Raw genomic sequence first — 24,787 nt, 5'->3', positions numbered from 1 at the left:
CGAAGCGGGAAGCGTTATTGCGGCACGTTAAGTGCCGCTATAATACATCTACCCCCATGTATGGGCACCTTAAGAGAAGATCTACACAGCTTGCTTCACACATGACACTACCAAAGAAGATGGAAGTGATGTTGTTTTAAGAATTTAAGGATATTAACCTAGAAGGAAGCGCTGGAACTTTATATTTTGCGTGATTTATTTTAGTTGGGATCTCGCCTTGTTGTTGGTGACGTGTGCACTGTGCAGCTGTCCCAGCATGGACATGTACCAGCTGTATGCTCTCTGAGCCCTAATGTGCCTCGGCGGCTTCCGTCAGTGAGCACGGCTGATATACTGTATGTATGTACAGTCACACAGTGTTTTCAGTAGACAGTAGCGCCGGTTAGCGGCGGAAGAAGGGGCAGCGGCTGCACCGGAACTACATTGACGTAGTCATTGTTTAATCCCAGACATGTTACTATAACGGGAAGCAGCAGCGCTGAGCTGGGCTGTCAACGAGTTCGGAGAGGATGCGGCGTGCACTCGGGTACACACGGCCACCTCCCCTCCTCCATCACCCCCCGCCATCCTTGTAACCCCCTTCCGCCCCGCCATCTGCTCATTTTCCGCCCGAGAGTAACTGACAGACGCGGCGTACTACCCGGCCGCACGCAGTGCCAGGTGATAGGGTGTAAGGGATACGGCTGAGACCTGCTCTCTGGCTGAGACCTGCCCTGTGCTACAGCAGCAGGAGGAAGAGGTCGGTCCCAGGGTTAAATGAGGAGAGAGCGAGAGATGGCCAACCAGCCTGTGATCCTCAATGTGTATGACATGGTGAGTGTGTTATATGGGGGGAGGTAGCACATGAACCCCCCCCTCCTCACTCCTGCTTTACTAATAATGCATCCTCTTTGTATTGTGCTGATATTATGTTATGTTCCCATTCATCACGTCTTGGCACCTAATTTTGTGTTATAGGGGAGACACACATGATCAACCAACCCCCCACCGGTTGATATTACACCCACCCCTCTGTCTAGTTACTATCTATCTGCTTCCCTATAACACTTTATATGCAGGCTCTTTGTACTGTGCTGTTACCTTGTCATTGTTCCCATTCATCACTTCCTGGCACATCATTGGTTCTCATCCTGTTCCCTGATTAGTTTTATTTTTTGTTTCTTATACCAAATTAGAGCTGAAGAAGTGATTCTATAAGGTAAGCTACTGTAAGCACCAGTGATGAGCAATTAGGTTATTTCAGGCTTCTCATTTACTATTGAGTCTGTTTAGGTCAGAAGAAGATGGTGAGGCTACAGGCAGAAGATAGACTTGCTTACAAGGGTTGTAGTCATTAGTAGAAGGCACCTGCTTGTATTTAATTAAAGTGAATATCAGTCTTGTAAAGTTTGGGCAGAATGTTTCAGCTATCAGTCACCTTGCTTAGTGACTTGCTTATGCTGGCAGCTGTCTGTCCCTTTGTTTCCAATGACACTGTGCATTTTTTTTAAAGAAATGGTGAGATCCCCACTGTAAGGTGGAGATTAATTTATTTGGATTAACAAAGATAGTTTTCCTGCACACTTCTATGGGGGTGTTGCAGGCACTTTGCATCCATTAGTATTAAATCTCTCCTCTAGATCCGATGGGAAATGAACTAAAACCTGGAATTTATTGTACACTTGCTGACATTTTAGAAAGTAAAGATTTTTCAGAGTAGTGAATGTAAGATACATATTTGGGGATATATCCGGTTGAGGGATGGCTTACGAGGAGGGGGTTGGGAGTTCCTGTGGATAAAAATATACAGATTATCGTGTATAGATTTCTCTTGTCTAAAGGCTTCCCTGTTCCTGTGTTTTGCTGTTTACTGGTTCTTTATTTTGTATTAATATAATTTAATTTTGTATTAACCTTAATTTACCCTCTACAATGTGCAGGGCCCAGTCTTCCCTCTCCAGTAGACCTGTACCTCCTTCATTCAATTTATATGTGTTTGTTCTTTGTGTGTATATACAATTTAACATCCTCCTAACCCTAGGCCAACTTTCCAGTGTGATTGGATTATACAGCCCACCAAGAACATCTGCGATTGGGCTGGACCAATTTGCGATATGTAGCACCTCTCCTTGTGTATCAACACCTATTTCCCTATAGATTGTAAGCTTGCGAGCAGGGCCCTCTTACCCTTATGTATGTCATGTATGTACGTATGTATGTCTTTTACAACTCAGTATAATGTTAATGTTGATTCAAATTGTAAAGCGCAACTGTATTTGCTGCGCTATATAAGAAACTGTAAATAAATATATATGTCTATATCTATCTCTCTCTCTATCCAGCACCTTGGGGTTTTGTGGCACTTTCAAAAATTACAATGGTGACAATGATTTTCACTACTATACCAAAGACTTTCCCTAGTGGTGGCTTTTCTCTTCTTTTCTCATATTATGCAGTTCTTGGCACAGAGGTTCCCAAACTCTGTCCTCAAGGCACACCAGCAGTCCAGGTTTTAAGGCTATCCATGCTTGACCACAGGTGACTGAATTAGTATCTGTCAATTTGATCTAACCACCTGTGCTCAACCATGGATATCTCTAAAACCTGAACTGTTGGGGTGCCTTCAGGACCGCATTTGGGAACCTCTGTCTTAAGCCGCGTATCCATTAGGCGATTTTAATGAGCGACTGCACGATATCTGACCAGATGCCATTTATTTCAAAATACTGTTGCGTGCTCAGTTAAGATATCTCTGGGGCTTTAATAATCAAAGCTGTAATATTGGCTTATGATATGCCATCTATTATCCACCAGTATGAAGCTATTGGGTCTGATTCTGAGTAGAAGGATCTCTGTGCGTGGACACAGATGGCGATTTTCGGCACATATACAAATTTACACAATTTTTGTATCTTCCTCCTATTCAGTTGTAATTTGGCCGGATCTATCTTTCCGTGAAAGTGGGCGTTTTGGGTGGCAACAATGCAATTGTATGGACCCGCCCTTACTACTTTGAGTGTCGTGGGCATGCAGCTAAAGCTTTGTGTGATTCTGTGTTGCACGCATGATGATGGGAAGCCTGTTCATGGCTGCTGTCTTGCACCTAGCATAGGGCAGGTAAAAGTGCCGATACTGAAGATAAGGGTTGCGGCAGGTATAAAATCAATGGGTGGTGCGGGGTTCCTCTTGTAGATGCACATCCTACGCATTCTCTTAATGGCAGAAGATGGTAAATCCGGCTTCCGTGGTTGACTGCAACTACAGCCACTATGCGTATGACTCAAAATCAGACCCAGTATGTGTAGTACTTTTATATTCGTATATACAGCAAATGGAGATAACCAGTACTGTACACTGCATTAGTCGGATAGTCTAATGATGTTTGCCACAGCATTACACAGCTGTAAAATTATCATTATGGTTTGCATGACGTGGCTTATCTTTTATATATGAGGGCTACAAGTTTTTCTTGTCCTTTCATCTGTCGGCCAGAAGTTTGGGACCTCTGTCTGTTCTCAGAGCACCTCTTTTTGAATTTGAGGAACAGAGATTTTCTCTTAAACTCACTGGAGCATTGTCGCTGGCTTAATTAAAAAACTTGGAGAACATGGTCTGTCCTCTTATTGCCACAGTTGAAGGTTTGTGTGTGTGTGTGTGCCTAGCTCACAATGGTCCACTGTATAGAATGACTTGGATACTGATTTGTGTATCGATACTTGAACTCTACTCTACTTTTTTATCTTCAGAATACCATTTCTGATGATGCTATTAATCTTGGATTAGTTTATTACGGTCACTTGCCTGTCATTTGGGACGGTAGTTGTTTCTGTTCTACTTTCTGAGGTCTGTGAACCTTTCTTTTAACTATCAATTTTATTAATAATTTTCTGAAGGTGTACAGGATCCTTGCCTATTGATCTTGTGGAATCAGTATGAATTGCCGGCTGTTGAAATCTCGTCTACAGCATCTCGAAAGGGTTAACATACCGAGAGTTGTTGGTCGGTATGCTAACCCTTCCCCTCTCCCTACCCTAACCCTCCCTGTTTGGTGTCTAATTCCAAGTGCCTAACCCTACCCCTTAGTGCCTAATCTAACCCCGCACCCTAATCCTAACACCCGATACTTTCGGTATCCCAGCGGTCGGGATGACTGTGCCAGGCTTTCGGCGCTGGTGATAGAAACGTCAGCATCCAGACCGCCGGGATGCCAAACGCATACCGATCTTGTGACCAGACAGTTGTAATTGTGATGTTTGCTTTCTATAAGTGAGCCTTCAATACATTCGTTATGGGAACATGGTAAATGAAGTATTCGCATAGTCTCTTAAATATTTACATTTTTATCCTTCCTTCATGTATACTCCTCTTCTTGTGTTTATTTACCTAATACATTCCGTGTTCCACTTTCTCCTCCTTCCATTACCTTTTCTCTAATGATACGCTGTATTCCTTTTTGTTTTGTTTTTTCCCTAACACTTTAGCCTTAAACTTACTACATATTGGTGAATTATTTGGAGTGTACCTATGAAATATTTATTTAATCTTCTATCATTTCAAAGCAAGTATGTTGTTGCTTGCATTCACTCTGTCTTTGTGGAGAGCACATTCCCCTAGGACAAGTCGCATGAGTGTTTGTCTGTATTTAACCACCCCCTTCAAGGTCCAATGATTTACCCAAGTGATATATAACATCTTATTTCTTGTATATTATCTTTTGTTTATTAATCGCCACAAGGATTCAGCAGCACTGTACAAAGTACAAGGATCTACAGCCAGATTTGTTCAGTACAGGAGCACAAGTCTCGGATATACAGAATTAAATCCACAGATTAAGTAGTAACAACAAGTAAGAGAGGGCCCTGCTAGCAATGGCTTACATTCTAGAGCATTTTGGTATCCAAACCGAGTAATTCCAACATGTCATGTTTCCAGGATTTCTATCTGTGGAAACAGGTGAGATAATTAATGATTAGGCAATGTAGATTAACTCCTGTACTTGATTAAAGAAATCCTGAAAATGTGACCTGTTTGGTGTACTTGTATATTGTAGTTGAAAACCTCTGTTTGTTGTGTGTTTTATGCAATTTGCTTTTGGTAGATTCTTATCAGGGGATTCCTCCATCTCCTGTTTTTTTTTTTCGAATGAATGACTGTTATTTGTATCGAGCCTGGTTTATTACTGATTCCATGACTAATCCCAATATAGAAGAGCCCATCTACTTCACTTAAAGGGCCATATTCAATATGGGAGCGAAGTCTGTGCTGGACTTTTCGCTCCACATTGGAGGTTAGAGTAGGGATAAAGTATCGGGCGCATGCCCGCTTATCCCCCTATTCAATTTAAAAGGAGCGAAAACGGGACTTGGCGAAACCTGGATCTGCGAAAAAAAAATTGAAATTTTCGGGAAATGTGCTTGGGACCCCCCTAAAGATGTGCAGACATGGGGGTTCACTATGGATAACCCCATTTTTGCCTGCTGAAGGTAGTCAGGGTTTGTAATAGCCTCGGCAGGTGCATATTTGCTGCTATGAAGAAGTGGTGAAGAATAGCACTTAGGAAGTTATTTTCCCCCCCAAAAAAAATCTATCAAATTTGGGGTACATGAAAATGGGGGTAAGCATATTTTTAAGTCCCTAAAGTGCATTAATGAAAATTCTTCAAAAATGCACCTGCAGCTACCACTTGCATTTTTATTTAAACACCTGCCGCATACCCCTGAATTAATTTCATTATTTAAAAATGTGTTCCCCATATTTTTTTACCCCCAAATTAAATTTGTCCCTATTTTATTTATTTATTTATTTTGACACAGTTCATTTTTAGTGGCTATTCCCAGGGGTGCAGGCTTAAACATTTTTTTTTTATTTTTTTTTAAGCCTGCACCCCTAAACCCCAATCCTGCACTTTTTTTTTCGCCATGTAATAACATTGTGAAAACGTATCCCCGTTTTTTTTTCAAAGAGTTTTCGCACCGGCGAAAAGTCTTTGAAATTGAATATGGGGATAATCCAAACATGCGAAAATGACGTCACGCCGATCCAACTTTTTGCAGCCAAATTGAATATGGCCCTAAGCTTCAGTCTCAATGTACAGTTCGTCTAGGCATTTCTCTTCATGGGGATATTGAATGGATCACCTACCACTCTAGTCAACGCTTATGGTCCCGTCGCGCTTTTTCTGCTTTCTACAGGGAACTATTAGTCAAGGTTGACTTGCTGTCTAAAATGTCACCTAGTGATGTCCGGAGAGGTTACCATCACAAAGGTCATTACTATGGGTAACTTTTCTAATTATACTGCTGCCTGCAATCTATCATCACTGTAGATTTTCTGAAAACTTACTCCTATACTGTTTTACTCCTGGCATATCCTCATCCTAAGGAAGTATTTTATCTTCTACTTGGCACCTATACATTCAATCACCTGTTTGCGCCTCACTATGTTTGGTATTGTTTTGCAGCAATCAGATTTTCCTCAACCACGCATGGTGCCTTACATCCCTACTACAAGATGTTACTACATGTTGAGTCTCCCATATCCAAATATTCCTGAAATACGGAATATTTTTAGCATGACAGATAGTGAAACCTTTTGCTTTCTGATGGTTCAATGTACACAAACATTTAAGTCACTAAATTATTAAAAATATTGTATAAATAACCTTCAGGCTATGTTTATAAGGTGTATATGAAACATAAATGAATTTCATGTATGTACACAACCTTTTTTGATGCACAAAATTATTAAAAATATTGTATAAAATTACCTGTAGGCTGTGTGTATATGGTGTATATAAAACATAAAAGCATTCTGTGTTTAGATTTGGGTTCCATTCCCAAGATATTTCATTATGGTATGCAAATATTCCAAAATATGGACTATCCCGATATCCAAAATACCCCTGGTCCCAAGCATTCTGGATATGGGAGGCTCAACCTGTATTAGATTCTCCAACATAAATGTTATATCTTTAAACGCATGCTAATCACGGGACTTCCCTCAATGGCATTGGCTGCACAAAGTAGAAATTCAATATTCACTTATACAAGGTGATTCATGTTGGAAGAAAAGCAGATTAAAATAAAAGTTTTGCATGTATGCGGGCATAAGGTGCTATAACTACCTTTTCTACAGTACCTGCAACAAACCAGATGTGCTTTTGACTAGGAAGTTGAATACTATGGGGCTGGTTCAGAGTTGAGTGCAAAGCTAAAAAAAAAAAAAAAAAAGCAAGTAACTGTGCACCTTAGTAAAACCATGCTCTGCTGCAGGTGGGGCAGATTTAAAGTGTGCAGAGAGATTCAGATTGGAGATAAAGATGAGCTGCTCAGATCAATATCGGATCTCAGAACAAGGTAAAACGTCATCTTCACGGACATCTCTGCCCAGACATTCTGACATCCGAATTTGGCAGGAAGATCTGAGCCAAAACCGAACCGCTCAGCTCTAACTTGAGAACACATCTAAATTGCAGTGTAAAAAAATAAAGCTGCCAATCATTGTGGGCTTAATACAAAAGCGGTCTGTATTAACCCTGCATGCAAAAACAGAAATAAATGTATTTGCACCCAGTGCATTACAATATGGTTTGTCCATGTGCAAAGTTACTTTCGACTCTGTCCCTAATGTGTTGGCTATTTTAACAATTCTACAATGGGAAACCTTACAAATAATCCAGGAATTATGATCTAACCTTATCTTGGAAAACAATGTTGATATATTGAAATGCAGAATTGTGATATCATTTTATTATGTTGACATATTGATATCTGTTTTAATTGACATGATGTATGCATAAGTGCAGGTAGTGATTCAAACAAGCATTTATATTACAGCGACAAGCTGTTTGATTACGTTTTTATCATATAATATTTTTACTATTTCCTTTGACATATGTAATGTTATTGGTTGATAGAATACTGATTTATTATTTCTCCTACCTTTTTTAAAGTATCTGATTAAAATGTATATTTTACTAGACCCATCTCTTTTGAAAGTGTGCCCCCACGCAGAGTACTTTTCTTTTTGTCTTCCTTTATGAATTGATAGTATACAGGACTCTGGGGAGCGCCACTGACTAACCAAGTGCACTACCCAGAAAACTCGGGTTATAAGGTATTGTTGGGTTACTTGAAGATATCGATCAATTTATAGTTAGTTAAAAGAGAAATGGGTATATGACATTCACCATTTCAATAGCCGTCACCACCCTCCTCCACCTTTTTTTTTATTTTTGTCCTGCGCGGTTTTTATCTCACCCTTTTTTTACTATATATTCCAGGAATCTCAACTTTTTTTTTTTTTTTTTTTTTAAATCTAAACTATATTAAGGCCTTAACATATTGAGAATTGCTATTCTACTTTTTGATATGACAAGGATTCTACCAGTCTGGTCAGAATATGCATATGACCGTATCCTGCTTGATGAACACATTCACTATGAGGAACTGAATTTGGCCATACTCAAATTTAAATTCTGTAATCCACCCCCAGGTCCAGATGGTTTAACTACTACATATTATTAGTGATTGCAAAAGCTCGCTATAGTGTGTATTTTACCCGGTATTGCAGACCGGGGACTCCCTTTTAAAATGTGTCCGGGTCCCCGGGGAAACGCACTGTGCTGTGGATGATCCCTGACAACCTGTCAGGGATTAGCTGCAGCCCAGTGAGTCCCTGGGTATCCGGCATAGCCGCCCTGCAGAGAAAAAAGATAGTGCTGTCATTCAAATAGGTGCTGTTCGCGAGCCAGTCTGAGCTCGCATACCAGCAGCCAATCTGCAGCAGCTTCCGGTCCGCGAGCTCTGATTGGCTCGTGGCTGGCTTAGATTTGAATGACAGCGGCCACGTGGCACTATCTTGAAGGGCTGCATTGCAGTGCTATCCCCGGGCTTCCACCTTCAACGGCAAGAGGGGGTTGCCTCGGCTCCAGATGCATTCACAGAACAGATGCCGGTAATTCACAACACTATTGACACTGAATATCCACAATGACAGATTTAACTGCTTTCTAAGACCGGCTAGCTGCTTGAAAATAGACATTACTGCTGGGGATTTCATGCATGCAAGATAATTCTGCTTGTATTAATACTGCTGAGGACTTTTTGCATGCAATCAATTCTTCCCTTCACACTTGCAATTATATGGAGAGCGTTTTCTATCTGCTGGAATTGATTTTTATGGCATGGCATAATGTGTAAAGGTTGGGCATTACTGTGTGGAATAATATGTAAAGGCCGGGTATTACTGCATGCCATAGTGTGTAAAGGCTTGGCATTACTGTGTGTAAAGTAAGGTGAATAAGGGACACTTGGCCTGATTCAGCAAGGAACGCACAGATGCAGACTCACGCAATCGGTCAATGGTTTTGCTCGGTGCATGCGTATACATCGCAGTGTGCGAACCGGCCAGCGCGATGGAGTATGCGTACGCAGGGAGTCCGCAGCCCCAGGGACAAGTGATAGGAAGAGCCGTTTGTGGGTGGTGACATGCGAGTGGTTGGGTAAATGCAGCCGTGCCTGTGTGTTTGGACGGCGTTTCAGGGGCGTGCATAATTAAGCCCTTGCGGCGGCCGCAGCCTGAGGTCTAGTTGCACACAGGAAGTCTCGCTATGTCTGCGGGAGGGTCAGGTCAACCACTATTGTGCATATGGGTTCGATGGTTCTCGATGTTTCTGCTGTCTTGCCAGGTATAGAGGACGCAAGTAAAGGGAAGTGGGTGGTAGTATTATGTAGTGCTGGGCGTCTGCTTATTCTGCTGCGATTGCCGTGCATATGCATTCATTAGCATATTCTCGCAGTGTTTGGGTGCGTGTGTCTGAATCCGTGCATTCATTGCTGAATCAGGCCTACTATACAGAGAAAAGCTAAAAAGGACATCCCCACCCGTGGGCACGGTATCTATTTCACACTACAGGGCGAGCTTGGGGGCAGCCCAGCATCTCCGTGAGTGTTGGGCATGTCCCCTACAGTGATGAAAAGGGGGTGCATCTCTAGGATACGCCCACTTTTCTGAGTGACCATGCCCCTTTTTCGGGCGAGCACCTTCGGTGCGCACTGAAGTGTTTCTTTCTGAAAGGCACCCTGCCTGCCCTAATGTGAAGACTATGGGATTGCAGCAGATGTCTAGAATATCTTCTGTGGTCCACTGTACATGCTAAATATTTACGTACCACCTCCGAAACTGGTTGTTATCTGGGATATAATGCACATATTCATTGATGAATATGCCTCTTATTACCTAATGCCTTATTCACTATGGGGTTTGTGTAAGTCATACCACATGTAGGATCATGGAAGCATTAAACATGCATTTAAGGGGCATGTGGGGAGTTCTGATCCTGTTGGGGGTTATCAAATGAGCATTTTAGGGGGATGTGTGGTGGGGAGGTCTGAGGGGCATATGGGGAGCTCTAATGTATAAATTATAATGGGATCCATAAATGGTCAGGTAGGGCCTGATTTTTATTTATTTTTTTTAAAGTGGAGGGTCCCTGGGACCCACATATTTTGTCACTCAGCGCGATCACTGATTATAAACATTTTAAAGACCTATTGGTTCCCGACACCAGAAAACCGAAGGAGGCAAATCCTGACTGGGGCTGGTAAGGACACGAACCCTCCCTTAGTGGTGTCTAATCCTAACCTCTCCTAACACCCCCCCCCCCCCCCGTCTATCCCTAACCTCCCACACCCTAACCCCCCGTTCCTGCACCCTAGAGCTAACACTTCTGGGGGGGTGCCCAACCCCATCCTAGTGGTGCCTAATCCTAATTCACCCTTTCCGTACCCCCCCCCCTCACAGAATGGTTCGGGCTCCAGCTGTGGTGATCCCTAAACAGATAAAGACATACTTTATTTGTGCCACTTTCAGTCCTACATTTTTAATTAACAGACTATTATCCATACGCTTTGTTGATTGAATAAACATTTTTTTCCATTTTTATCCAGTGTGAATGACTGACTTTAGAAGCATATAGGGCCTTAGGGGCCTATGTATTCATAATTGTGTCACTGCTGCAGTTATTTACATTCATCTAGCTGGGAATATTTAAACTTTAAATGAAAATATCCCGATTTATGTACTACTGGGAACTCACAGGGACAACGGTTGCGGTAACCGCTGTCCTCGTGAGTTATATCCCTGGTATTTTGGAGACTTCTTTCACAGAAGTGAAAGACTTCCCCATGGGAAGCTCACACTGCGCATGCGCACAACGTCAGCTTCCGGAGCCGGCCGGGGGCTATTAGTTCATAGGAACGATACATAAAAATATGTAGAAACTGCAGTTTTTGCATAATTTTCTGTAAAAAAATTAGCTTGATACATAGGCCATTAAGACGCTGCAACATCAACAATATTCATACCAGTATATAGTCTGACGAATTATATCACTGGATATCAGAGGAATGACATTGCTGCTCTTTGAATTTGAGAATAAAAATAATCTATTTGATTACAGATCTGGAACATTTTTTTGGACGTGTGAACATTACTAGAAGGCAGATTTAAGTAAAGTATAACCACTAGTTATTCGTAAAAGAATGGCTTTGAAATGGGATACATCAAAGATTATGCAGGTTGAGTCTCCCATATCCAAATATTCCAAAATATGGAATATTCTGAAATACTGAATATTTTTAGCACGTCTCAGATGGTGAAACCTTTGCTTTCTGATGGTTCATGTATACAAACTTTGTTTAAGGCACAACATTATTCAAAATATTATATAAAATGACCTTTAGGCTTTGTGTATATGAAACAAGAAATTAATTTGTTTCATATATGTACACAAACTTTGTTTGAGCAACAAACTTAATTGAAAATATTGTATAAAATTACTTGCAGGCTCTGTGTATAAGGTGTATATGATACATAAATGCATTCTGTGTTTAGATTTGGGTCCCATTCCCAAGATATTTCATTATGGTGTGCAAATATTCCAAAATATGGACTTTTACGATATCCAATATACCCCCTGGTCCCAAGCATTTTGGATATGGGAGACTCCTCCTGTTCATAAGAATCCGAGAGGGTTATATACCCCCATATATAATAATTGAGATATACAAGTGAGTTGATCTCAAGTTACACGTTTTTGCTCGTACATAGCGTGCACAGGTAATAATGTGGATAGTTGCCAATATGCAGAGTTGGATATGCTAATATGGGGATGTAACTTTAATTTTTTTTTTCAGACCGCCCGCTGAGCCTCGCTAACAATTTATTGGAAGGAAATCCAGTTTCGAAGAGCATTCCATTCCAACTCTGTTCACACGTGCATTAACACTGCTGGGAGGAACCAGCAGTATAAACTTTTATCGCTACTAATTAGTGGTGAAAGTAGTTTATGGTAGTACTTGCTGGACAGCTGGTTTTCGGAGCAGCTGTCTCTGCATTGGAGCAATACTGAATTGATTTAGATCTGCCGCCACAACTCTCAGTAATCCTTGAATTTATTGGACCAATTGCAGCTAATAATGAATGGGCCCCTATAAGTGAATAAATAGGGAAGTGGGGGGCAGGAGTTACAAGGCGATGTACGGTTTTGCTACAGTCTCGATAATATAAATATATAGACAAAAACATAAGATTACAGCATGCTATGTGCTTTTAGGAAATAGAATAACCGATACAGGAGTTCACATGAGGAGATGATCGTTAATCACTTAAAAAATACTTTTATACGCCTTCCACCCACCTCTTTGCATATATAATATTACAATGCACATATCCAATGTCCACCTTGTGAGATTCTCGATGAACTTCAAATATTAATGAGTTTTCTTTACCTTTTACTAATCTATCAATTCTTTAAATATTTAACTTTTTCTTTAGTAATTGAAAGATTCTTAAAAATCACTTCACTATATAAAAATGTCGAAATTACATCGTCCTGTTTAACAATTTAATAAAAAAAATTAAAAATGTAAGATTTTAATCAATTGTTTATTGTTCAGGCCCAGTGCACCACTAACTATTTGAAACTATTTTTCACCTCTTTGAATAAGAATGCATAGAAATAAAATGGAGTATAAAACAATATAATTTGGGCTTATAAAACATGTAGGTGATTTTTCCATGGTGTGGCCAGGAGGCTGATGCAGAGCCTCTTTTTTTTTTTTTTTTTTTTTATATATATATATTATAATTAACAATTATAAAATAAATTTACAAAGTTAATTTACAATTTTTTTTATTTTCTCTCCTCCCTTCCTATTTGTTTTTTTTTCTGTTATTACTATTTATTAACATTTATATAGCACCAGTGGGTTCCATACAAAAGTTTGACAATGATTTGGTCGACATGGAAATGGGTGACACGTTTTTAGAACAAAAAAATTGTAGTGTTAGGCACATACCCTGATGATCAGGGCTAGGTACCAAGGGGAGGGTTAGGGTGAAGATTAGTGTTAGAAAAAACAATTGTCGACAATTTCCATGTCAACCTTTTGTACCTGTCCACCTTTTTGGTGCCAACAAAATTGTCAACCTTTTTATTGTCGAGGTTTTGTATCACACCCAGCACCAGTATATTCTGTTGCATTTTTCAATTGGGACCAACTAATAAAAAGAGACTGTAATAGCAGACAGAGAAAGATGTAATAATAATGCCATATTAAATACCATTCTTTTATATTACTTGATTTTTATTTTTTTTTATTTTATTAATCTATTACTGTACAAGCCATTCCTAAGAAAATTAGTCATTGTTTTTATACTTTTAAATTTATTAGACACAATGCAAAAGCAAATAGAATTAAATTGTAAAATTCAATAGCATTCAAGTTTTTATTACCTTAAAGTGGGTGAAACAAAAAAGCGAGGAGCAGTGACTTAGTCTGGGTCTAGAAATGGGGACGAGAGAGACCGACCGCCTGCCTAGTGTTGTAAAATGGGTCGGAAGTTAGTGGTACCAAGTTTGGTGTGCAAAGCCAAGCAGATTGACTTTATGAAAAGAGTCATGGGACCCATATCTGAGTGAAGGTGGTTAATTTGTGTTTTTGGTATGTGCGCAATTTCACATGCGTTATATACCAGATATAAGACCTAAGGAATCTATATTTGAACCTCTATACACTCCTGCCTATACCTTATAATATCCTGCCTATAAACCTCTAAGGATGACGCTAATTTTGCGTACGCAGTCATACAGTAAATAAAGACTCCAGACCTAGTACCTGTGGTTCCAAAGCACAAAGTATTATTCAAGTAAAAGTACAGTCAGTTACACGCTATGATCTAAGTACAATTTAACGCAAAGAAATTATACAGACCCAAGTACAGTATACATACGCAGCGCTCTGGACCAGATGTAGGCATCAGCAAGAAACCCCTCGTGAATCAGCATTCAGCACGAAGACTCCCAACCCAGGGTCAGAGCACACATTTATACCCCCCAGAAATAAACGACACAATAGAGAAGTTTGTTGCTAATACCATTGGTCCTAAAGGAGAGGGCATATGTTACAAGGCATTTAACAGGTTGGTTCAAATAGACACAGTCCAGCCTCTAAGAACTGGTGGTCTCTGGTTTCCCGCCTCATGCAAATCCTAACAGTTGTTCATATAATGTACATTTTGTTGCTTGAAGTCTCTGCGGTCCATAAGCTGAGAATGCATGTTGCGATCTCTCCATCGATATTACCGGAATACTATTGATAGAGTACGCATCAGAACAATACCAGACATGGCTTACTTATCACATATAAAACCTTAGTTATGAAATAATCTTTATTTCATAGCAATTATAATAAATGTGCATGCTTGAATCATACCTTAAAGCTTATGGAACCTTGTATGTAAATATGTAACGTGTGAGTATGTGGGGTTTGATGTAAAGACGCTAGTTAACTTGGGGCAGATGCGCGTGTGCATGAAGTTAATATTTAGCGTTTTCATACAGGATCTTATGCATTCGCTAATATTCGACTAGATAACAGCGCAATTGTGCGTATTAATGTGTGTATGAGAAATGGTGAAAGATACAATCGCATGATGCTAATAGTAATATCGCTACATGTACTAAACTGTGAGTTTATCTAAAATGGCGCTTGGGCGGCCATTCGCAAAATGGCGTCTTGCGATCTCATTTCCAAGATGGCGTCGCTGCGATCCAATTTAAACTGATCTTGTCTTAGCCAATTATCCAGCTTCGACAGACATAAGAGTGGGTCTTGTTACCAGGGCTTGCCGGTGAGGCATTTTGCTGCTGCCCTCACATGGGAGGCCAATTTAGCTATCCAAATCTAGAATTGGATAGCAGAAGAGGAAGGTCCAGGATCTTTGACAACAAGGCACAGAAGGAGCGAGGCCAAAAGCTCCTGGACCATGACCCAATATGCAGAGATCTTGGGCATGTCCGGAAGGAACGCGGATAGCCGCGGGAGGGTGGTTGTGGTGAGTTTAGGGTTAGACTTGGGTTTAGGCAGCGGGGAAGGGGGGGTTAGGTTTAGGCACTTAGAGGGGGGATTAGGGTTAGGCACCCCTAAGGGAGGGTTAGGGGGTAGAATTAGGTTAGCTAATACTTACCTGAGGACGATCAGGATTTCCACTGCTACCGGGATGCTGGTGTCGGGATTCCAACCGCCGGACGCATGTAAATCTTACCAATTCCCTCCAGCAATCTAGGGATGTGGAGGGACACCAACATGACGACTGACAGCTTTTCGAGGAGAGTAGTACCACCTATAGTAAACTTTTTTTTATAGGCGTTCTGCTTAATGAGAGTTGAAATTGAGCTAGCTGTAGTCTGTTGTCATTATTTCTCAGCAGTCCTCATCTGGAGGTGGTCTCACTCCAGTGTAGGGTGGCTGCATGGGCAAAATCTTGGATACGAGCATGAGATGAAGTAACCAGGGTGGAGGAGAGGCAACCGTTATTGGCAGACCAGAGTGGGCGGGAGGGTGTATGTAAGGACATGAGGTTGGAGATGTAGGGAGCAGTGGAGTTAGAAAGGGCCTTGTATGTGAATTTGAGGAGTTTGAAGAGGATTCTGTAGGGAATGGGACACCAGTGCTGGTTTTGGCAGAGGGGAGCAGCAGAAGTGGAATGGCATGAGAGGAAGATAAATCTAGATGCAGCATTGACTGGAGGGGACAAGATGGCAATGTGGGAGGCCAGTAAGGAGAAAGTTGCAGTAGTCAAGCCGAGAAATGATTAGGGATTTAATAAATAGTTTGGTAGCATTCTGGGAGAGGAAAGGCCTAATGCGAGCGATGTTGTGTAGCTGGAACCAACAGGATTGAGCCAGAGATTGAATGTGGGATGTGAAGGAGAGGGTGGAGTCAAGGGTGACACCCAAACAGCGAAGTTGGCAGCTGGATACTTGAGAGTGGACAGAAGGGGGAGAGTTCAGGAGAGGTATAGTTGCGTGTCATCGGCATAGAGGTGGTATTGGAGGCCGAAGGAGCTGATGAGTTCTCCTAGTGTAGAAGTGTACAGGGAGAAGAGCAGCAGGCCCAGGACAGAACCCTGTGGGACACCAACGGGAAGGGTGGAAGAGGGGGAGGTGGAGCCAGAGGCAGACACAGAGAAGGAGCGGTTGGTGAGGTAAGAGGTGAACCAGGCATGGACGGTGTTAGAGATGCCAGAGGTCTGAAGGGTGCTGAGGAGGAGAGTATGATCCACGGTGTTGAAGGCTGCAGAGAGGTTCAGGAGGATGAGCAGAGAGAAGTGGCCCCTGGATTTGGCTGCAAGCAGGTCATTGGTGACTTTGGCCTTAGACCCCAGTACATTGTTTAGTAACATACTATAAACATACTATAATGTGTATAGAGAGCTTTTCAAACTCAGTACGGGAGCCCAAAACATGTCTTTTAGTGGCGTATATTTAGAAAAAGAAGTTGAATGTTGAGAGGAAAAATTCTGTAAGGCCTCGAAGGCAAGCCAGGATCCCCTGTCAAATTTGGGTACACACTACAGGATCGTGGCTGACGACATGACCGTCATCGTTCGACCGACATATTGATATGTCTGTCGGCCATACGCACTAAGCGATATCTTGTGTGACTGCACAATATATCGTTCGTGGCCAAATCCAGGTACATGGTGTCGTTCAAGATATCTTCTGATCAATCTGTACTGCAGGCAGACCAGAAGGTGCGATGAACGACCTGCGGGAGCGTGCAGTAGTCCATACACATCACTAGACTGTATGTATGTCCGATCTGCCATATCGGACAACATATAGTCTAGTGTGTACCTAGCCAAAGAGGTCAAAATTAAAGCCTGCATCTACCCAAAGTGGTAGTAGTAACAGGAGAAGCCAGATTGAAAATCAGGGTTGTCCCTTAACAGGAGTGTGGCCAGGTATGCGTTGGGCTATTTGACAGCAAGAGTCTGGTTGCTATAAGTAACAGCAATTTATTTATTTTTTTACTTTATTTGCAGAATGTTTTTTTTTTTTTTTTCTTTTTATATTCTTTTTCATCCACAGATTAAAAATGCAATGTTTGTCTGCTGCGCTACCACTATTATACTCCATGGCACTTTCCCTGAAGCCCAGGGCTGGGCAAATTATGGCCTGCTAGAAATTTGGGTCCTGCCCTTTCCCTGTTTTACCCTTCTACAAGCTGTGAGTCCTGCTGAGCAGGGGGCCATGAGACATTGGCCGTGTGCTGCCTGTTGATATATTGCTGCAACTCGCAGCCATTTACTTCTGTTGTTCACTTTGTAGTCACAGCTTTTTGCTGTGCACATGTGTGGCCCCTCCTCCCAGATTTTTCTATTGGCCCTCATCTGATCAGCTGTTGAATGCGAAAGGAGGAATCAACAACATTATTTCATTACAGCCCTTGCAGTATGTTGTAATTTGAATCTTAAACCTGCCCCATCATCTTACATGGGTATTGTGCTTTTATTTGGTATTACAGGCTGCAGCATTATGGAGTCATATCTCCTAATCCCAAACTTTCCCACTTTCAACATCTCCCTCCCCTCTGGTGCCAGGTTGAAGATTCTTTATGTAGCTGATCAAAAATGTTTTTTCCTGTGCATCTATTGATTGTTGATTGACTTACTTGTTTGACCTCTCCACACGTCATTTGGGGGTCTATTCACTAAGCTTTGGAGAGAGATAAAATGGAGAAAGATAAGTTCCAGGCAATCGGCTCCTAACTGTTAAGCTGGGTACACACTGACAGATATATTGGCCGATCAATTGATCGGCCAATATATCTGGTGCCCGTCGGCCAGTGTGTACCAGAGATATGTCTGTGAACAATGTCGTTCAGACATATCGCGTCGGCTGTGCTGCCCAGTCGATGGACCGATATATCTGCAGAGTGTGTACAGGCGATCACCCGCGGGGATGGGTTAGCGGCTCGAACCACGGCCAGCAGGAGCCGTGGCTGGCAGGAGGATGATGGTCGAACAGTGTGTATGAACGACCATCATCTGCAGATCATTCGATCTGCAGATATATCTTTGCAGTGTGTACCCACCTTTTAGTATACAGACTGTTTGAAAAAATGACAGGAGCTGGAACTTATTCTTCTCCATTTTCTCTCTCAAAGGCTTGGTGAATAGACCCCTTGATTGCTTACATATATCCCATGAGCCAGGTCTGCACATGGAGTCTGAGAAACAAATAAGCTATTTATGCTTACCTGATAAATTGGTTTCTTTGAAGAACTCCATGAAAACCTCAATAATTCTCTTCCCTGTTTCTAACAGTATTTCAGAAACACTGAAAGATCACTTAAGAAAAAGGGACTTAGGTGGTGTCTAATATACCTTCCAATTGTGTAAATCTCAGCTGAACAAAGATTACCCCATGAGTCAGGAAGAGTATGTGACATCTTGGAAATGCCCACACCTGCTTCAGTTGTAATCTGACAGCAGATGGGTCAGTTTGAACACCGGCTAGACTGCTCATGGCAAAGCATTGTGAATTATCAGAGTTTGAACAGGGCATGATCCTGGGTGCCCAACAGATGGGACATTCCATTTGCGAAGTTATGCCGACAGTCAACATTCCTCGATCTATGGTGTTGTGTATCGGAAATACATCATGGAAGGCCTTACCACCCACCGTGCACAGCGCAGTGGCTGACTATGGGTGCTTAATGATCGTGACCAACGGTGTCTGGCCAGAATTGTTCGTGCTGACAGACAAGCGTTATGGGCTCACTCACATCCACATTCAATGCATTAGGCACTAGCGCATGCCCAGCAGGTCAGTGCAGCATTCTTTAGCTTCCATTGTGCAGATTTATGGTGACTGTTCTCTGCTGGTATAGTAGTGTATAGGGCAAGTGTTATGTCTGGTCTGAGGAGGCAAATTTGTCTACATCAGGTTTATAAAATCAAAATGCAAGACTCCCGAATGCAGGGGGTTAGGTATGAGCTCCCAGCGGTCAGGATGCTGCTGGTCAGAATACCAACAGCGGCATCTCGACAGTCAGAATGCCCACCCGCCTCCCAGTCCATAAACCTATCCTCCCCCCTCCCAACACCCAAATTCCTCCCCCCTAACTCCCGATACTTACCTTCGGGATGCCGTCGGTCGGGTCGGTGTTCTGGTGACAAGATCCCGACGCTGTCGGGATTTCGGCGCCGGTACTTCGCCCCTCTGCATCCCGCACTCCTGGATGCTGACTACATCGCGAATGCAGGAAGGTGATGGATGGGGGTGAAGAACTGATGTACAATATAAGCAGTGCTTACACTGGCACCGTATTCTGCAGTCCTTCCTTCATCTCCTGCTGTGCGTCAAGAAGCGCCTGAATCTACCTAGTGTGAGGACTGGGCGAGGTTCTCGCATTCTTCTGGAGAAGTCACACCCTTTCCTTACATGTGGCAGACACCAACCTTCAAACAGAGAGATACTCATGTGTTCTAGTCTACCCCTTTTTAGTGCATGTAGTTAGGAAGGGTTTGGATCATATATTTTTCAGGTTTTGAAGTCTCTCCTTATCCATGTGTGATTTCTCCAGTTGATTTGTAATCTAGCATAAACTGCAGGTTATAGGGCAATATACTGAAGCTAGTGGGAAGAGGCCCTGATTCAGAGCCGGACGCTCTGACAGAGCGCTTGCTCTGAATCAGGGCCGTCCCTCTTTTTTTTTTTTTTTTTTTTTAGGCGCCTCCTGGCCGCTTGCATAGCTGTGGGTGACCACCCACAGCTATAGCGAGTGGCCAAATAGATGGTCGCGATGGTCAAGACCATCGCGACCATCGGGCTTGCGACGAGACCCCTGTGGTAGGGTCTCGTTGCCGCAAGCCTTGGAGTGCTTTCGGCTCTATCGGAGCCGAGAGCACTCCCTCTGACATCACTTGTGATGTCAATGGGGCCGGCCCCAGACGGTAGGCGTTCCCATGGGAACGCCTCCGTCTGGCCAGCCACGCCCCCGGCACGCCCACCAAAGGGGGTGTGCTGTCACTCACCATCGACAGCACGCCCCCTTTGTAGCGAGACCCATAGCGACGGCTTGCCTGTCGCTATCCGGGTCATGCGCACGACGGAGCTGGCTCCCTCGTGCGCATGCGCACTGGGCCAACATCAACCCACTTGCGAGCGCTCAGCACTCGCGAGCGGGTCTGAATTAGGCCAAGAGTTTCATATGTACATGGCCTCAATCAGCAACCTCTAGGAGTAAACATTATTTTATTATCCAGGAAGGGCATTTACTGAAATCTCTTGCCCTATATGACTAATAATGAATCCCAGGCAATTGTTTGATTTCAGAACGTAACCTGTGTACTCTCATAATGGAAATCTCTTCTGCTGGAACATGATGCTATTACCTACTAGGATTCCGTGTCCTGAGTTTTATGGCTAATACTTCTTCTTACTTATGCAGAGCGGGGGGGGGGGGGGGGTGGGAACTGGGATCATAAACCCCATGGAACTTATAGGTGTGCAGAATGAAAGAATGTTTACAAAGCGCATTGGGCAGTTAAATTTGTTTTTATATACAGTTATGTGAAAATGTTATGATTGTGTCATTGAAAATGAAACTTGGAAAATCTGCGAGCAGTGTGGCGTGTTTATTGATGCAGAGTTTAGTGGATTTCCCGTTTATCTATGTCCTTAGGTCAGTCAGTCTAGTCTGTTGTTTTCAGTTAATGTTTATTCTTCGTGTACTTTTACTAGCAGATTTTGTGGCTGTAGTGCTCTAACTCTTTTTAATGCTTTCGGCAGCCAGAAGGAAGCATTACTTGGTAAATTAGATGCTGTTCTGCTGCTGCTGGTGGTGAAATGTGAATCAGCGTTAATGTTGTGTCACATGTCTAGTCTTTACAACCAGCATCCATCCACCCCCTCAGGGTAGTATTGGATCAAGCTCCAGAAGAAAGAGTAAACCGCTTTATAAATTCATTCTTAGTTACTTGTGTGAAAATCTTCACGTGAGGTTTCTTTTTTTTCTTCTGCTATTTTACAGAGTGCTTTGTGGCATTATTTTAGTTTTGTAAATATTATTAAAAAGGCAATAAGATGACTATTCTGTATTTAATATCTGTAGAATTTACGAATCGATATACAAATACGTTTCTAGAAATGTTTGTTGCTACAGTCCAAACTACAGGTAGAAAAAATAAAATTGGTGCATTTGCAAACACTGCTACTAGTGTGTGAACAACTACACAGAGCGTGTGCTGACCCAGCCCTTCTGAGGTTACTGTCCTCCTACCTGACCAATAACTGCAGCCTGAGGATATAGACCTAATGTGCAGAGGCTGTGTTTTGGCAGCTAATCAATGTGCAGCACACTTCATAACTTATAGATGGAGCGCCAAGCAGTGGGGAGAGCGCATTGATTACTGACCTAACAGTAAGCGTGGAAGGTTTTATTCCTGGAATCTATCATCTGTCACTACAATAACATCACTGAGGCACTGCAGCGATAAACCTAACCTCTCACGGCTGCTGAATGCCAATGCTTGTGCTTCTCTATGTACATTACTCATAGATGTCTTATATAAAATACAAAACAATCTCAATGTGCAATCTTTATCCAGCAAACTGTTCCATATCTCTAATGCTCAACATTCATTTACAGTTTTGGCCATCCATATTGACTGTCCTTTTATGTGTTGGACAATCTGGGCAGCCATATATCATATTGCTGGATGTGTGGGGTCATCAGCTGGCTGGAAAGAAAGGAGACCCTTACTAAGATCAGTCCTGCTGTGTGTGGTGTACTAACATTAAGCTGAGTTCACATAGAAGATGCTGGCAATATACAGCAGTGTCTATTTGATGCAGATTTCCCATATTTATTTTACAGCCAGGCTGCCTTATGTAAATGCATTCCATCTGTGTCTGTGACAAAACAATAAGCCATCTTATTCAAGCAAAGCACATATAGATATGCTTATGTAATCACTTTCTTAACTTTAATTGCAGTTCTTACTTTTTAAAAAAAAATTAGCTCCTGTGTAAACTTTATACAATGATTTTATTTTCTTATCCATTTACATGTGCTCTCTCTGGCACAGGACACCAAAAAGTCTAGTTATGGCTCTGGTGCTTGCCTCGTGTTCGAAATACAATTGTAGAATTTTAGCAATTGTGTATGTACCCTAATGGCACAAAAATAGCCATTTGTGTTTTTGTTTATACATGGGCAAACCTGTTTTTCTATTATTATTATTATTATTATTATTATTAATAAAAAAGTGTTTAGTTGTTCAGGACTTTGTCTCATTATCCAGATGTGTTAGATGGGAGTTTTCATAGCCTTTTCAGGATTATCAAACTGAACTTCTGCTTCCATGTCAGAGTGCATTTATAAACGCTGTCAAGTTTTAGAACAACCCCAGTGATCGCAAATACGCGCTATAGTGCGTATTTTACCCGAAAATGAGCACCGGGGACTCATTTTTGAGAGTGGGTGGGTCCACGGGGACGCGTTCTGTCATGGCCAATCCCCTGGCTCCTACAAATGAGTGAGTTCTACCCGGCCCGGCCAGGGAGGACTATACCTTAGCGCCTGTGTTTGATGCAGAACCCGGTACTACAGGGACAAGTCAGGTGACCCCTGCACCCAGTGGGAGAGCAGGTCCAGCACATGGCAAGAGGACGGCCCCAGCACCCGGTAGGAGCGCAGGCGCGACACACGCCTGTCCCGGCACCCGGCGTGAGCGCAGGTCCGAGACACAGCATGAGGACGTCCCTGCACCCGGCGGGAGGGCAGGTCCCAGCAGTCGGCGGGAGAGTAGGTCCGGGCACACGGCGGGGGAGTGGCACTTTCAAAACAGCAGGCTTCTCATAGCTGGCACTACAGGGACAGACGGCCCCAGCACCCGGAGGATTATTGAAGTAAAGTTAATAAGAGGGTGGGGATTGGTTTGGTGCGGTGGCAGGTTTGGGTGCTGCGGTTAACAGGTGGCTGTATGGTGCTGTGGCGGGTAGAGAGGGGTTGTGGGTAACTTCCCGTGGCTGCTGTTAACAGTAAAGAGTGACAGATGAGTGGCTAGAAGGGGTGGTACTGCCATTTGGCAAACAATAGTGGTAGTGAAGGTAAGGGGTGGGATGGGCCAGCTGCTGCTACTTAAAGCTGCCCTTCTATCTACCCTCACCCCCTCCTTACCCCTAGCACTGCCTGCCCCTAACCCCCTCCTTGCCCCTCAGTACTGCACCAGCTGCCATCTACCCTAATCTCCCTACCCCCAATACTGTCTATCCAACCCCCCTCCTTGTCCCCCAGCACTGTACCAGCTGCCATTTACCCTTACACCCTCCTTACCCCCAACACTGCCTGCTCCCAGCCTCCTCCTTGCCCCAGCTGCTATCTATCCTTCCTCCTTAATGCCAGCACTGCCTGTCTTTACCCACCTCCTTGCCCCAGTAATGCGCCAGTTAGTATCTTCCCTTACCCCCTCCCTACGCCAGCACTGCCTGCCCTCTAACCCCAGCTCTACCCCAACTACCCCGTCTTTACCGCCAGCTCTACCTCAACTGCTGCTTGCTCTTAACCCCCTCTATTCCAAATGCTACATGCCTCACAGCATTGTCCCACACAATGCCTGCCCTCAGCTCCCATAATATGTGATGGGACCCAGAAACTGTGGAGTAGGACCTCAATTTTTCAAAGCGAGGGGTCCCCTGGACCCACAATTTTTTTCGCTCACCGCAATCACTGAACCCCATTTCTCCCATTTATTTTTTTTTAATTGAAACTTAGGTAATTCAAGTCCAGTAATTATACCCAAATGGTACAAAGGTAAGCCGTAAACTGCTAGAGGTTGAATGATAAACAGTTAAGGCTAGCTAAAACTGAACAATAATGTAAATTCTGCAGTTATTAAAAAAATTAAAAAAGCCATTTTCTACTTCAGGGTCCATAGGGTATCCACAGGATACCTTGGGGTATAGGTGTGACGTCAGTCGCAGGGCACCAAAGAGTTAAGCTTTCAGCCTCCCAGGATGCACTAGGTCCCCCTCCTATACCCCGCCCCCAGGCCAAGGCACCTCAGTTTAGTTTGGTGCCCGGCCGGAGTCGGGTGCACCTGTTGGAGTGGGGGCTAGAAGAGCCCCTGAAGCTTTTTCTTCATGCAGCTGTGGCTGCACATCTGGATGAACAGCATGGACAGTCAGTCCTGACGTCCATGCTGTCTTCCCTACACCCCGCCGGTACCAGAACGCTGGTACTGATCCGGGGATGCTGGTGGGCGTCTGGGGTCACAGCTAGCGGTGACCCCAGATGCTCCGGACCATGGCCGGATTCAAGGGGGACAGAGGTAAGCAGCGGGGTCCCGCGGTGGGTCCCCGCTGATCACATGGTCCTAAGTCCCCAGGCAGGGGGCTCCCTGGGGACTGGCTGCAGCGTGGAGCCAGGCGACCAACCTGCGCTTCCACTAC

The 24,787-nt window shown here is 43.2% G+C and overlaps 1 protein-coding gene across 2 annotated transcripts in view; it reads left to right on the top strand.

The window, feature by feature from the left end:
• The first annotated feature begins 356 nt into the window (after positions 1 to 356).
• The window catches only part of DESI2 (desumoylating isopeptidase 2), a 59,126-nt gene continuing 34,695 nt past the window's right edge, over positions 357 to 24,787 (top strand). Inside the window, exon 1 of one of the 2 annotated variants that reach the window (XM_088474476.1) lies at positions 357 to 813. In XM_088474476.1, the coding sequence (XP_088330602.1) occupies positions 757 to 813 (57 nt within the window). In that variant the 5' untranslated portion in view covers positions 357 to 756. Of the gene's footprint in view, positions 814 to 22,933; positions 23,022 to 24,787 lie in introns of those variants that run through there. The other variant, XM_088474477.1, reaches the window with a different exon arrangement.

This window comes from Taudactylus pleione, unplaced genomic scaffold (assembly GCF_031769625.1).
Source record: "Taudactylus pleione unplaced genomic scaffold, aTauple2 ptg000154l, whole genome shotgun sequence".
NCBI classification, from domain to species: Eukaryota; Metazoa; Chordata; class Amphibia; order Anura; family Myobatrachidae; genus Taudactylus; species Taudactylus pleione.
The sequence above is the reverse complement of the archived record's forward strand: the minus strand, read 5'-3'. Positions and strand labels throughout refer to the sequence as shown.